The sequence below is a fragment of the Geotrypetes seraphini genome, chromosome 3 (genome assembly GCF_902459505.1).
Source record: "Geotrypetes seraphini chromosome 3, aGeoSer1.1, whole genome shotgun sequence".
Taxonomy (NCBI): domain Eukaryota; kingdom Metazoa; phylum Chordata; class Amphibia; order Gymnophiona; family Dermophiidae; genus Geotrypetes; species Geotrypetes seraphini.
The window spans coordinates 198,987,079-199,003,624 of NC_047086.1; the positions used below are offsets into that span (position 1 = coordinate 198,987,079).

Consider the following 16,546-nt stretch of genomic DNA (forward strand, 5'->3'; position numbering starts at 1 on the left):
GGGGGTGCCGTTCACCACCACCCTTTGGAGCCTACCTCCAAGCCAGCTCCCAACCCATTTCGTCAATGTGTTACCTAATCCTATAGAACTCATCTTGCTCAGTAACCTGCGGTGTGGTACGCTATCGAATGCTTTGCTAAAGTCCAGGTACACGATGTCCAGGGACTCCCCAATATCCAGCTTCCCCGTTACCCAGTCAAAGAAGCTGATCAGGTTGGATTGGCAGGATCTCCCCTTAGTAAATCCATGTTGTCGGGGATTATTCAATAATTATTCAATAATTAACACTACAAGTACCTTCCTTCCTCCCATCTTCTTTCTGACCCCCTGAATCAACCTGATCTACTCTTTACTCACTCTGGAAATGACCAGAGATCTTCTTTTGTAACCCACCTTCTATAACTCTTTTGTAATCCGCCGTGAACCGCAAGGTAATGGCGGAATAGAAATCTCTAATGTAATGTAATGTAATTATTTTGGGGGGTTTAGGTTTACGGTCTTCATTAAGCTCCTCTGAAACAAAATTGTTGAATAACTTAATGATTACCATTAAAACAATTTTAATTAATTGGAAGGATCTTTCTAAACTGGAATATAATACATGGTGGAATACTTTATGTTTATATAGCAAATGTGAAAAAATTTATGCGATTAAGCGTGTTAGTTTGAGACAGTTTAATAAGATATGGAATTGTTTACTTAAATTCACAGATTGAATGCTATTGTATTTAATTTGTATCGTATGTTATGACACCCTTTGACTTTATTGTATTGTATTATATTATATTGATTGTTTGTGTTGTGTTTTCTTCAAAAATTTTCAATAAAATATTATTGGGAAAAAAAGAAAATAATAAATGTACAGAGCAGATCAGAAATGTGTGTTGCTTGTAGAAAGAAAAACTGACGGGCAGCAGAGCCCTCTGGAGAAGGAGGAGGATTTGAAAACCTGAAATGGATTCCTTCTGCACGGCTCGTGAGTATGGGGGAGAATACTTTACTGTCCAGAATAGCACGCCTATTGCACTAGAAGTTATAATTATATAACATGGATTGATTTTTGCCTGCCCATCTGTCTGTAGACATAATCACTCCAAACAAAGAGAAAGAAATTCCCCAAATCGGAAATAGAAGAACAAATGTAACTACTTCAAACAAGTTCAAATTGACTCAGAGAAGTGAACCTCCCAAAAATTGTCATTGCTTGAAATGGGCAAACTGTGAGAAGCTGTTAGAAGTGTTAGAATGCTGACCAGTGCTCCATTCCAAAAGCCCCATCACCCTTCCTGCCCTTTGCAACACCAACAGAGAGATGGAAAAATAAAATTAACTGAAGCAACTAGCCTAGAATAGTACCAAAGGCATTTTTGATCCACCTCACTCACCTTTCCATACCTATACATATCCACCCCCACCCCAACACACATTCAGACACCCACTACCCACAATTCTCATATAGACTCCATATATGCTCACATACAAACACATACCCCATAAATACTCCTGCCAACTCCCCCAACCCACAAACACCCCATACATCACACATACTAATACACCCATAAACATACTGAGATGTACAACCAATACTCACCTGCAGCCACCTGCACACTTACCCTCTCCCCCCAACATGCCCACATACATAAATCCCAATAGCCACATATACACATCCATCACAATTCCCCTTAAATCCCCACTTGCTTGCCACCCATCTACACTGTACATTATACATACAAACACCAGACCATACATTTGGACACCTACACATCTAAGATACATTCATACATCCATGCAAACTCACAATCTGATATTCCTACACCTATACCTATCCATGCATCCTATACACTTTTACACCCCCACATATGCCCATAGGCATACAGCCACACATCCTCACATATATAACCACTGTAACTATCTGTATGCTTACTCACCTACCACATGCATACCTATACACACCACGCACATACCTCTATTTATGTATCCCCCTACTCCCCACACCCAGTCACATTCACACATATACATACACATTCCTGTACACCTACCATATCTAACACACACAGAATCAATCCCACACCACATACAACCCAAAGCCTACCCCCCCCCCCCAATACAGGCCTACAACTCACATTTATTTATTTATTTATTTAAAACACTTTTAGCCTGCATATCAACCATCTATGCGGATAACAATGATACATACATAATTAAAACATTACATACATGCTTCTACACCCATACACATCCAAACAAAAACAACTTTACACTTCATCTACACCCTCTACTCCCCCCAAACATACACACACCTTCTATAAATTTATGTTGGAAAGAATTTAATGCTTTCACTACTTCATTCACTTGCCTCTAGCTGTTTCCCCATAAGCGGCCCCTTTAAGACTCATTTCTGGCACCAACTTTCTCGCACTTATGCCATCATCCTTTCTCCTCCCGCTTTCCATCTCTCTCTCGACTTCTCTACCTTGGCCCGTGTTTCGGCCTTGGACCTGGCATTCCTACCTTGCTCTGAAAACTGAAAATGATGACTGCGAGGCAGACCATGGCTGTGATTCCCAAACACAGCAACACCGACTTAGTATTGTAATAACTGCAAATTCCAAAGAAATCAAAATTAATTACAAGCGATATTGCTAGTAAGGAGAAAGTGGTGCATAAGAATAGAGATAAAGAGATAAATACAAGTATATACACATACACAGATCAGATCAATTTGAAAAACAAACTACAGACATACATATACTCCTGTGAATCAGGAAGTGGTAAATAGAGGCAGGCTACAAAGCTGCACAACAATTAGCCCCCTCACAGGCGGTGTTTCTGTCATTTTCTTTACAGCACCTTCTTCTGGGTAAGGCAGAAACAGCTGGAGCTATGACTTCCTGCACAGTCAATGCTCCAGTACTATTCCCCTCCCTCCCAGCACTTTCTGCTGACAGAGGCTGGGATTGCAGGAGCTGTGAGATCTTCATTAGCCAGCACTTTGCACCATTTACAGCACCTCCTGCTGGAAAAGACTGAGTCTACATAATCTATGAACTCATCCAAAGCTCCTGCCCCATTCCCTATAGCACTTCCTGCTGGGAAAGACTGAGACTACAAGAGCTATAAACTCATCCACAGCCAAAGCTCCTGTCCCATTTCTTACTGTAAAGTTCCTCCTGCTAGACAGACTGAGACTTCAAGGACTCCTGCACTTAATAATTTTCATTCCTGACTCACCAGTTTAAAAACTAGGATGTGGTGGGGAGGGCAAGAAGACCTTGTTAGACTGGAAGACTGGGCATCAAAATGGCAGATGTGAGCAAGTGCAAAGTGATGCATGTGGGAAAGAGGAACCCAAACTATAGCTATGTGATGCTGAGTTCTATGTTAGGAGTCACTGCCCAGGAAAAAGATCTAGGTGTCATTTTTGAGGATACGTTGAAGCCCTCAGCTCAATGTGTGGCTGCTGCTAAGAAAGCAAATAGAATGTTAGGAATTATCAGGAAAGGAATGGAAAACAAAGATGAAAATGTTATAATGCGGCCACACCTCAAATACTGTGTACAGTTCTGGTCACCATATCTCAAAAAAGATATAGCGGAATTAGAAAAGGTACAGAGAAGGGTGACAAAAAATTATAAAAGGGATGGGATGACTTTCCTATGGGGAAAGGCTAAAGCAGATTGGGCTCTTCAGCTTAGAGAAGAGATAGCTCAGGTGTGATATGATAGAGGTCTATAAAATACTGAGTGGAGTGGAAAGGGTAGTTGTGAATCGCTTGTTCACTCTTTCCAAAAATACTAGGACTAGAAGACATGCGATGAAGTTACTAAGTAGTAGATTTAAAACAAACCGGAGAAAATATTTCTTCACACAACATGTAATTAAACTCTGGAATTCGTTACCAGAGAATGTGGTAAAATAAGTTAGCTTAGCGGGGTTTAAAAAAGGTTTGGATAATTTCCTAAAAGAGAATTTCATAGGCTATTATTGTGATGGCTTGGAGAAATCTACTGCTTATTTCTAGGATGAGCAGCATGGAATCTGTTTTGCCATTTGGGATCTAGCTAGGTGCTTGGGACCTGGGTGGGCTACTGTTGGAAACAGTATACTGGGCTTGATGGATCTTTGGTCTGTACCAGTATGGCAATTCTTAGGTTCTTAAATGTGATATACTGGGTTTAAATATGAAGAGGAGAGAGAGGAGGGATGGAATTTGGGCATGGTTTCACTGCAAACTCAATGGATAGTCCTCAGGGAATTGATGATGTAAAAGAAAAGTATGAAATGCCAATTATTACCTGGACAGCATTCCTGTAAGGTATGCCATGGACAGGGTCTGTAAAGGAAGCACACAATAGTTATTCATTACAGTTTGCTGACTATTAAAAAAAAAAAAAAAAAAAAGTTAATTACTTTACTCATCTGGCCAAATTTTGGCAACCAGATTATAGCTAATATTTTCCTAAATCTATGCAGTCGGCATTTGACCGTCTAGATTTAGGGCTGCCGTTTGTGTCCTGTGGTTAGTCAGGTAAGTTTGCCCTCCATAGGGAAAACCTTTGAGGTCGCCCATATTTTGAGTGGAAAAATTTAGCTACTTGGCATCAGTTTATTTTCAATGGGTAAATCTAGCCAAGTCCCAAACAGAGGTGAGTTAGAGTCTCCCAAACCCCCGTGAATCCCCGAACCCCCTCCCCGACAACACCGGCAGGAGGGATCCCAGGCCCTCCTGCCAAAGACAGCCCCCCATGAACCCCCCACCCCCTGACAACACCAGCAGGAGGGATGCCAGGCCCTCCTTCCAAAGACAGCCCCCCACTCCCAACAATACCGGTAGGAGGGAGCCCAGGCCTTCCTGCTGAACATGGCCCCAGACCCCACCATCACCCCGGACCCCCCTCCCACACTAACTGTAACATTGGCCGGATGGGGCCTTAGTCCATCTGGCCGGCAGGCCCATCATCCTTAGAATGGCGGTCCTGCCCCTTCCCTTGTCTGATACACCAGAGAGATGCCTAGGACCTGATTGGCCCAGGTGCCTAAGGCCCCGCCCATAGGAGGGGCCTTAGGCAACTGGGCCAACCAGAATTGGGGGGTTGCGGGGGACCATCTTCAGCAGGAGGGCCTGGGCTCCCTCCTGCAAGTATTGTCAGGGGTGGGGAGTTCACGGGGGGTGGGGGCCATCTTCGACAGGAGGGCCTGGAATCCATCCTGCCGGTGTTGTCAGGGGGTGAGGGGTTCGCAGGGGGGTTGGGGGCCATCTTCGGAAGGAGGGCCTGCGTTCCCTCCTGCCAGAATTGTCAAGGGATGGGGGTTCACAGGGGGTGGCAGGCCATCTTCGACAGGAGGGCCTGGGATCCCTCCTGCCGGTGTTGTCTGGGGGTGTGGGATTCACGGGTATCGCAGGGGGGGGGCGTCATCAGCAGGAGTGCCTGGGATCCCTCCTGTCGGTGTTGTCAGGGGATGGGGGGTTGGGGAGGGTTCGTGGGGGGTGGGGGGCCATCTTTGGCAGGGGGGCCTGGGATCCCTCCTGTCAGGGGTTCAGGGGCTGCATCTTCAGCAGGAGGGCCTGTGCTCATTCTTGCCGATATTGTTGGGAGTTCGCAGGTGTCGTCAGGAGGGCTTGGGATCTCTCCTGCTGGTTCACGGCCATTCGGGGGGGATCGCAATCGCGGCAGGAGAGATTAGACATCTCTCCTGCCACGATTGTTGCGGTGGGGTGTGGGCAGGTTGCCGGCCCCTATTCGGAACTTATACCTGTTTTGACTTGGTCTAAGTCAAAACGTATTTGTTCTGACTGGGTGATCTTCCTAGACTTTTGGATATACTTGCAGTACGACTAAGTCTAGGTTGGCCCACCTCCCACCCTTTCCCCTCCTCTAAAAATGCAGGGTAAAGGCCTAAGCTGGTTTTAGATAGTCTAAAACTAGCTTTGATTATTGGTACTTGGACAATCTGTCTTTTTGATCGTCCAAGTACTGATTTAGGTCATGTTTTGAAAATTTTTTAAAAATTTTATTATGAGCCTCATAGCATTCTTTCACTATTCACTGCTAGTTATGTCAGGGACAGCTACAAACCCTGTGTTCTCTATGCAGTAACTAAAAAATGTAAAAAGCTATTTCAGCTTATAAATTAGGCCAATACAGTCTGGAATTCATGGAGCTGAGAGGTGTCCCTATACTACAACTAAATGGTCTCATCTCTGCAACTCAGATCTTATCCCAGTGTCTGTTCATAACTGTATAGACAAATGGCCATTTCCTATACTTAGCAATGTGAATGAGGGATCTTTCTGCTAAAGAGTTAATGGAGATGTGATACAAATGCTTCAAAAATTAACACATTATGTTTTATTCTTTAAACAAGCTTGTGAATTACCTGGAGATCCCTACTGTCTAGAGCGTTCTCCTTTCCGCTCATTCCCTGTTGGCTCAAGGTGTCATAATGACAGCACAGATCTCAAGCAGTAGTCTTGTAGTACTACCACTAGGGGTCAGCCTGCTGTTGCCTGTATATGATAGGCTGACCCCCAATGGTAGTACCACAAGATCTTCACTGAGTAAATCCTATAAGTGAAGAGAAGTGCAGGGAAGACTGGGCTTTGAATTGTGGGTGGGGCTTCTGTTTTGATGGGATTGGAGGCTGTTGAATCAGGGGCACGGGATTTGAGGATTAGTAGGGGCTCTGCGTCAGGGATAACCCCAAATCAGCATGCCTAAAATTTATTTGCTCAGAGTTACACAGTTGTTGTCCAGCTGCTGCCAGAGCTTCCCGCTAGAAGTAAATGTAGGTCAACTGTGCTCTAAGATCAGGAGAGATGCTGAATTCAGAAAAGTTCAACCTGAAACTGATTCTGGCCCAGGGGGCAGGTGAGCCACCGCATATGGCAGTTATCAAATGGAGTTGAACATAAAGAGCTGCTTCACTAGGACAGAGAAAAGCAAGCCAGCTATGGCCCTGGCACCTGAAGAGCCACTGTCCAGCAGGGGAGGAGACAAAAAGCATGCTTAAAGAGAGCTGGAATAAGGGCAGGCGAAGAGAGAGAATGTGGTGGTGAAGAGCATGGTGGCAGAGAAAGGTGGTCGTAACTATTGAGGATGGGCTGGGAAAGAAAGAGAGAGCTGTAGGAAAGCTTGTTGGTGACAGAGACTGGTGGAAGCAGGGTGTAGGAGGAGAGTCAGTGACTGGGAGGGCAGGGAGAGGAGGAGAAAGGTGATGAAAACAGGTCCATACCATTGGAAAAAAAAGTGAAATGTGGTAGAAGAAAAGTTTGCTGCAACATTGCTGCCGCGGATTTCTCTTCCTCTCAACCTGCTATCTCTTTCTTTCATTGGAAAAATCACCCTTGAGCAAATAGAACATTTTTTTTTACTGCTTGCAAGCATGACTTACAAAGATGATCAGAAGGATCAGGTTCCATGGGAAGTGTCTCCTGTAAAATAAAGCAATGAACGGGGTAAGGGCTGCTACTCCAGAGTATGGAAGACATCTTTCTTAAAAGCTGCTTGATCACTGGGCAAATGAAAAAAGCTGATATCTTGACCTTGGCTTTCATCTTCTAATTACATATAAATATAGGAAATTAAACTGCTTATTACCATTCCAGAAATTTGGTTAGTATAGTCACTGATCAGTCCACATAGAATTACAGAACACATTTGCATTATTCTGCATTACATTGGACAATTCAAATCCTGCTGAATTATCTACACGGTATTATATTGCTGACACAGCTGCATTACCTGCATTCTGTTACAGAGCTGAGACAGAGCTAAATTATCTACGTTGCATTACATTACTGAAGTACTGTTACAATATATGCACTGTTTTACATTGTCGAGGCACTACAATGCCTGCAATGTATTACAGTGCTCAGAAACAGCTGCATTATTTACACAGTATTGCACTGCTGAAAGGCCTGCACTGTATTACATTGAGTCAGTTGTATTATCTACGCCAGGGCTTCCCAAGTCCGGTCCTCGAGATCTACCGTATTTTCGCGGATATAACGCGCGCGTTATACGTGATTTTACGTACCGCGCATACCCCTCGCGCGTTATATGCCTGAGCGCGGTATACAAAAGTTTTTAAACATAGTTCCCACCCCGCCCGACGCCCGATTCACCCCCCCAGCAGGACCGCTCGCACCCCCACCCCGAACGACCGCTCGCACGCGCTCCCACCCGCACCCGCATCCACGATCGGAGCAAGAGGGAGCCCAAGCCCTCTTGCCCGGCCGACTCCCCGACGTCCGATACATCCCCCCCCGGCAGGACCACTCGCACCCTCACCCCGAAGGACCGCCGACTCCCCAACAATATCGGGCCAGGAGGGAGCCCAAACCCTCCTGGCCACGGCGACCCCCTAACCCCACCCCGCACTACATTACGGGCAGGAGGGATCCCAGGCCCTCCTGCCCTCGACGCAAACCCCCTCCCCCCAACGACCGCCCCCCCCAAGAACCTCCGCCCGTCCCCCAGCCGACCCGCGACCCCCCTGGCCGACCCCCACGACACCCCCACCCGCCTTCCCCGTACTTTGTGTAGTTGGGCCAGAAGGGAGCCCAAACCCTCCTGGCCACGGCGACCCCCTAACCCCACCCCGCACTACATTACGGGCAGGAGGGATCCCAGGCCCTCCTGCCCTCGACGCAAACCCCCCTCCCTCCAACGACCGCCCCCCCCCAAGAACCTCCGACCGACCCGCGACCCCCCTGGCCGACCCCCCCACCCCCCTTCCCCGTACCTTTGGAAGTTGGCCGGACAGACGGGAGCCAAACCCGCCTGTCCGGCAGGCAGCCAACGAAGGAATGAGGCCGGATTGGCCCATCCGTCCTAAAGCTCCGCCTACTGGTGGGGCCTAAGGCGCGTGGGCCAATCAGAATAGGCCCTGGAGCCTTAGGTCCCACCTGGGGGCGCGGCCTGAGGCACATGGGCCAAACCCGACCATGTGTCTCAGGCCGTGCCCCCAGGTGGGACCTAAGGCTCCAGGGCCTATTCTGATTGGCCCACGCGCCTTAGGCCCCACCAGTAGGCGGAGCTTTAGGACGGATGGGCCAATCCGGCCTCATTCCTTCGTTGGCTGCCTGCCGGACAGGCGGGTTTGGCTCCCGTCTGTCCGGCCAACTTCCAAAGGTACGGGGAAGGGGGGTGGGGGGGTCGGCCAGGGGGGTCGCGGGTCGGTCGGAGGTTCTTGGGGGGGGCGGTCGTTGGAGGGAGGGGGGTTTGCGTCGAGGGCAGGAGGGCCTGGGATCCCTCCTGCCCGTAATGTAGTGCGGGGTGGGGTTAGGGGGTCGCCGTGGCCAGGAGGGTTTGGGCTCCCTTCTGGCCCAACTACACAAAGTACGGGGAAGGCGGGTGGGGGTGTCGTGGGGGTCGGCCAGGGGGGTCGCGGGTCGGCTGGGGGACGGGCGGAGGTTCTTGGGGGGGGGCGGTCGTTGGGGGGGGGGGGTTTGCGTCGAGGGCAGGGGGGCCTGGGATCCCTCCTGCCCGTAATGTAGTGCGGGGTGGGGTTAGGGGGTCGCCGTGGCCAGGAGGATTTGGGCTCCCTCCTGGCCCAATATTGTCGGGGAGTCGGCGGTCCTTCGGGGTGGGGGTGCGAGTGGTCCTGCCGAGGGGGGAGAAGAATCGGACGTCGAGGGGGGGCATCAGGCTTTCAGGATGGGGACAGGACTTCAAGGGGGGACAGGCAGACCTTCAAGGGGGGACAGGCAGACCTTCAAGGGGGGACAGGACTTCAAGGGGGACAGGCACGGAGAGGCGGGGCAGTGCACCGAAAGTCAGGGCGGGTGAACGGTGAGTCGGGGCAACCAGAGGAGAGTCGGGGCAGTGCACCGAAAGTCAGGGTGAGTCGGGGCAACCAGATGAGAGTCGGGGAGAGCGAAAGGAGAGTCGGGGTGGCCAGAGGAGAGTCGGGCAGCATGCGCGTTATATGCCTGAGCGCGGTATAGAAAAGTTTTTGTACATATCATCGTGATTTCTGCGCGCTATACCCCTGTGCGCGTTTTACAATGGTGCGCGTTATATCCGCGAAAATACGGTACTGGCAGGCCAGGCTTTCAGGATATCCACAATCATCAATGAGAGAGATTTGCATCCCAAGAAGGCAGTGCAGGCAAATCTCTCTCTTGCATATTCATTGTGGATATCCTGAAAACATGGCCTGCCAGTAGATCTCGAGGACCGGACTTGGGCAGCCCTGATCTACACTGTATTACATTGCTTAGGCACTGCAGCATCGCCTGTAGAGTATATTACAGTACTGAGACAAAGCTGCATTGCCTGCACATTATTGAGACACATCATTATCTGCACTCTACGAAATTACTGGGATACAGTTGCAATACCTATACTTTATTACTTTGATACAGCTGCATTATCTGCACATTAGAGACAAAACTGCATTATTTGCATGCTATTAAATTACACAGCTGCATCATATTACATTACTGCATCATATTACATTACCGAGACACAGCTGCATTACCTATTGTATTATATTACTGGGCTACAGCTGCATTGCCTACACATTATTGAGACACAGTTGGATTACCTGCACTCTATTTCATTATTGGGATACAGCTGCACTACCTTCACTACGGGAAGATTAGAGGGCAAATATATAGATATAGAGGGCACTGTTTAGCGTGATTCAAGTAAAATCGGGTGCTGTTTAGTGACTCGCACTGAGCAGCACCTATTTGGGCTCCTATTTTGGAGGCGCCCAATAAATAGGAAAGCTCGAGGCACGACTAAAAGTTAGGCGCCCATGCGAGCGCTTAAGCACACTTAAGAGCAGTGATTCTGTGCAAAGGCGCCTAGCATGAAGCCACGCCCACGCCTAACATACATAGCACCTATTTTTTTTGAAGGCCGCTAAAGTTTTAGAGGTACCTTGTTACAGAATCACACTTTCTCGATAGGCGTCTATGTTTCAATCACTGCTGATTAAAAAGCTTAATTGGGCTTGTTATTCAATTTAGATAGGTGCCTCTGAAATAGGTGCCTAACTTTAGTCACTGGTCACAGAATGTGGGCCTAGGTTCTTACCTCGATAATCTTCTTTCTCGTAGAAAGGCATACGAACCAGTAAGTTATTCTTTCTCTAGCTGTGCGCTGTGTAGAAGGCATCATCTACATTTTTTTTTTCTCTCGGCTCCACCTCCTGCACCACTGGACACTGCTCTAGCTCCTCATTTTGTACCAAAGTAGTTGACAATCACTATAAGAGGAGAAATAAAAAGGCGATATAGAGGGAAACTCCTCAACCAAGCCAATTGTGCTCTGCACTGCAACGATTAAAATGCAACCAATCAATGCCAATAGGAACATATAACAAGATGGAAACAAACAAGCCACCTACCTTAGTGCAACCTGCTCTAAAACTTATGTAGCTCTAAAAGTCTCTACATGCCTTTTTGCAATAAAGAGTTGACTCATCACTCTTCTGGCCTGTCTAGCAGGAGAAAACCAAACATCTGGAAATACATACATGCCTGAGACAGTAAGCAGGCGAAATGTAATCTGACAGGGTGGGCCTTCAAGACTCAAATGCCTGTCTACTAGAAAAAAGAACCTAATTTCCCCTTCTAGTGCAAAAGGCATATGAGTCTTGAACCAGTGGGACTACCAAAGTAGTCTGCTGAGTCTAGGGCGGGACAGATGAGCCTGCTGTCAGCATCAAGGAAACAAATGCAGTGTCCATTTGTGCCGCAAAATCCACCCTGTAAAACTCTGTGAAAGTATGGAGGGTGGACCATGTAGCCGCCTTACAAATCTCTTTGGGCGGAGCTGCCCAGGATTCTGTCCATGCATCTCTGGCCATGGCTCAACTATAGCATCCATGCAGATGTTTTCAGACTAGAATCTTCAGCTGAAGAAACAAGGGAATATTTTTGTTAGCTGCTGACGCCATTAGATTGAACTTCGGACATCTCCATCAATGTACAATGCTGCCAAAGGCTTTCTGGGACAAAGACCATTCTCCCAGGTCTAGGGTACCAGGCTGAGATAGATTGCCCGTACATTGTCCAGGCCTGCTATATGTGCTGCTGTTAAAGCTTGTAGGTGGATTTCTGCCCAATGAAATAACTGGGCCTCCAGTCTCAATGGGGCATTTTTGGTGCCTCCCTGTCTGATGACGTATGCCTCAGCTGTGGCAATGTCAGAGAAGACCCTGACCGCTTTGCCTTCCAGAGTGTTCTCCAATGTCTTCAGCGCTAGACAAATGGCTCACAGCTCCCATCTGTTTATGGACCGAAAAGACAAACATCTGTCTTCAGGATCACCCAAGAGGATATGCAGAGAGGCAAGCCTTTTGGCAATGACTCCAACTGGAGCCACCACCACAAACTCTGACGTGCCACCGCTGCCCAGGTCAATGGCATCTGGAGAAAATCTGTCTGTGGAGACTAACAGGCCACGAGCGTGTCTTGGAGAAGGCACAGATGAACTTTCATCCAAGGAGCCACCTCTGTGGTCACTACCATCGACCCCAACACTTGTAGATAGTGCCAAGCTGTAGGAGCTGGCATCATCAGGATCTCTGAAATCTGGCACCTGAGTTTCAGTTTGCATGGCTCTGGAAGAAAAACAAGGCCTTCTACCATGTTAAAGTGGACCCCCAAGTAATCTAGGGATTGTGTCGGCTCTTCTGAAAACTGATAATCCACTCTAGGTCTTGCAGTAGGTGGATAATTTGTGCCACTGCATTCTTATTCGTGTTCTCCAAAAACAGTATTTCACAGCTTGTTTATTTATAGCTTTTTACTTATTCATTGGTCTTCAGAAGTGCCAGTATTAGCCAATTATTTGAATGGCCAAATACTATGTGGCACTAGCCTCCTCATCAGACCATTGTGTTTTATATAAGTTGTTTTAGTGCTTCAATACTTCAGTACTTCAATGCTGAAGTATTGAAGTACTAATGCACTAAAGCACCTTATATAAAACACAACGGTCTGATGAGGAGGCTAGTGCCACATAGTATTTGGCCACTCAAATAATTGGCTAATACTGGCACTTCTGAAGACCAATTAATAAGTAAAAAGCTATAAATAAACATGCTGTGAAGTACTGTTTTGGGAGAACACGAGTGATAGTATAACAGTACAAAGGATTGCTGCACATATTACTTATACTGCATTCTTATTGGCAGTCTTGGACAGGGCTCTGATCAGCCAATTGTCCAAGTAGGGATGCACCGGGATCCTCACCTTCCGTAGGTGTGCTGCTACCATGACTATTATCTTGGTGAAAGTGTGAGGTGCTGTTGCCAGACTGAATGGGAGTGCTGAGAATTGGAAATGTCTTCCGAGAACATAAAATCTCATGAATTTCTTTTGAGCTGGAAATGTGGGAATATGTAAGTAAGTAAGCCTCCATTAAATCCAGTGAGGCTAGAAAGTTCCCCGGAGCCCCTGCAGCTATGACTGAATGAATGGTCTCCTTCCAGAATTGGGGCACTTTCAGTGCTGCATTAATCAATTTCAGATCCAGGATTGGTCTCCAGTCATCTGCGACTTTCATGGGCAAGATAAAGTACATGGAGTATCTGGCCAAGCTCGTTTCTTTGGTCAGTATGGATTCTTTGGCCCGAATATCCAGTAGCTGTTGTACCATTGCTCGAATCTTGACCTCCTTCTCTGGCTATCTAGTCGGAGAGACCACAAAGAGGTCTAGCATGGGATGGAAAAGCTTGATCTTGCAGCCCTCTTGACTGATGACCAACATCCAGTGATCCTTGCAAATCCTCGCTCATGGCTCCCAGTAAGCCGACAACCTCCCTCCTATCTGAGGGGGTTCGGCAGATGGCATGGTGTCATTGTGATTTCTTGGAGGCTTCTGTGAGTTGCAACCCAGAGGGCTGAGTTTGCCTGGAATCTCTAAATCTCTGCTGAGATCCTTGAAACAATCTATGAGCAGAGATCCCTGCTGAGAACTGAAAAGTACCATGACTTGACCCCCCCCCCCCCAAAGGCATGTGATATACTATCTGGAAAAGACAGAGTGACGATCTGCCACACTGGCCATAAGGCCATCCAGCCCCTTGCCAAAGAGCATTTGGCCCTAGAAGTGTAACCTGCTCAAAGTGACCTTGAAAGCTGAATTTCCTGCCAATTGCCTGATTCAGAGCATTCTGTGGGGGGACATAAAATAAGTAAAAACCTTGCTCATGACCCCGAAAACATCATATAGACTAGAGCATCTGCTACATAATTCACTTCCGAAAGCAGCAACTGGGGTAGGTGTCATTCTCTGCTAACTGAGCCTGATACAATCTGGTATGGAAGGCTTGTGCAACAAAAGAAGCCAAAGCTGCTGCTTTTAGTTCCAAAGTCAAGGTCTCAAACTGCCTTTTGAGAACTAAATCCACCCTTCAGTCTTGTGCATCCTCTAAAATCACTTTAAGCTGGACAAACAGCTGCTGAAAATGAGAAACCATCGGATATTACTTCATCATAGTCCTGGTCACCCGCAAAGGGCTCCCAATGCTCTGCCAGCAACTTGTAATATCAGGATGCGAAGGTAAAAATGTGGTCTGAGCCTTAGAGCTTCTCATGACAGAAAGCCGAGTATCAGAGGTCTGCAGGGGTTGATGCTTCAATTCCCACAAAGATTCTGTAATGACCTCTAGCAAAGCCAACGTCTTAAAAAAGCAGTCCTTCCCATGGTCCAGGGCTGCCACAGACTCTTGATTGGTAGTCCCTGTCTGAGATCCTGAACTCTCAAAAACTCAGGATTCAGACTGAAGGATTAAAGACATTGACTCTGACCCCCAGTCATCCCAATCTTTCTCCAACTGGACCTCTGGTTCCTGCAGATGAACCTGAAGTGGGCAAACTGCACTCTGAGAGGGAAAACCCCAGTGCAACCCCTGGCGAGACCGCAGACTGTGCAGACAGACCTTAATAATTCAGACAGGCTGTGAACATTAAATTCACAAAATTATGAGTAAAGCCCTGTACAGGATGCCCCAATGGACCCCTATAGGGACCTACCTAGTCTTCTTGTGGGCCCAGCAGCATCTGCGCATCTGTGCTTCGCCAAACTGACTGAGTCGCTATCCAAGAGCTCTACGAAGGATTTTTGACCCCAAAACCAAGGCACCTGTGACTCTGTCACCCTAGAGGAACCAGAGGGGCTAAGCCCAGCGCTCTTGCCTCCTCTCAAGTACCCCACAGCACATGAAACATGGATGCTCCTCGGCTGGCCAACAAGTGCAAATCTGACATGATTCCAAGTTAAAACAGCCTGGGGAATCCTTCTATATCTATTTTAACCAAAACCAAGGTGTTTTGAGGCAGATAGAGACTTCTAAACCTGTAGGAATGATGCTGCACACACAAGACTCAGAGTGGGATGAGGCGACCTAAATGGATGGTCTCTCCCCCTTTTATTGAAAATCATAGTTCCATTAATGACTTAGCTAATGCTCTACAAGGTTATAATGTCATAATGCATTTACAGTGAGGATTAGATCAAGACAATACTTTGTTTATCTGTTTCATGTGATTGTAAAGTTACTATATCACGTGACATATGAATACATAATAACAGTTACAATAAAGTGAATTCCAATGTGTACATTTCTGATATGTCTCAAATCTTACTATAGCATGTGACAGTCCAAAGGTTATAATGCATACTCCTTAAGCTCTTAAGTCAATGCCTGCTCAGGCAAAGTCTGATTGTTGCCCATATAAGGGATGCTTAAACAAGATAAGAGAAAAAGGGTAAATGTATGTCAGGTTAATATGTGGCCAGAGTCAGGGATGCCTCAGCCTTCTGCTCAAGGTGCAACCCTTGTCCTTGCTTAGAATGTATACGTGTCATGAGGGAGAAGGAGAGGAAATGAGAAACAGGGCCTCAGAACCAAACCCAGGCCTAGATCCACACACAGGCCTCGATCCGCACACAGGGCCTAGGTCGGTGTGCCGACCCAGCCTGCTTTCAGAACCGCCTGCATGCTAACCCTGCCAGTGTTCTGATGCCCTGGATCAGAACTTATCAGATCTCCATCCCTACATAAACCCAAATCAGGAAATCCAAGATGACGACCACAGCAGCTGTTTGGCACAAAAAACAACAACCCAGAAGAGCTATATTAAAGCACCAAAAATTTAGAAAAGGGTTTTTTGGAGGAGAGGGATCCAAATTCTAGCCCCAGAAACTTCTAAAACTGCAGAGGACCCCCCCCCCCCCCCCCCGCCCATGTCTCCCATAGACTCCAATGAACTGTACTCATAGCTGATCTGATGCTGTGCCTGCATCTGTTGAAACAGCAGCTGGAGAATGAAAAAGACTTCTGCTTCAGACAAGCATGTAAAGATATTCAAAATGCTTGTGTCTTTGGGCTGCCAGTTAGACCCTGGTAGTCTGAGACCACAGACCCCTACAGCTCCTCATGCATCTTTGGAAGGGGGGGCAGAATGCAGCCAGCACCCGATAGAGTCCTCAGGACCAACACGGGGCCACACAGCCTGCACTTAAGCTCTGGTACCAACCAAGAGCAAGCCTTGCTACCAAGGGAACGGTCCTTGAGCCAT

The 16,546-nt window shown here is 47.4% G+C and overlaps 1 protein-coding gene across 3 annotated transcripts in view; it reads right to left on the bottom strand.

Moving 5' to 3' along the window:
* The window catches only part of FAIM2 (Fas apoptotic inhibitory molecule 2), a 145,927-nt gene that overhangs the window by 37,031 nt on the left and 92,350 nt on the right, over positions 1-16,546 (bottom strand). For all 3 annotated transcript variants that reach the window (XM_033937159.1, XM_033937161.1, XM_033937160.1), the window contains exons 7-9: positions 7,393-7,432; positions 4,296-4,333; positions 2,512-2,599 (exon numbers count right to left, since the gene is read on the bottom strand). In XM_033937159.1, the coding sequence (XP_033793050.1) occupies positions 2,512-2,599; positions 4,296-4,333; positions 7,393-7,432 (166 nt within the window). The remainder of the gene's footprint in view (positions 1-2,511; positions 2,600-4,295; positions 4,334-7,392; positions 7,433-16,546) is intronic.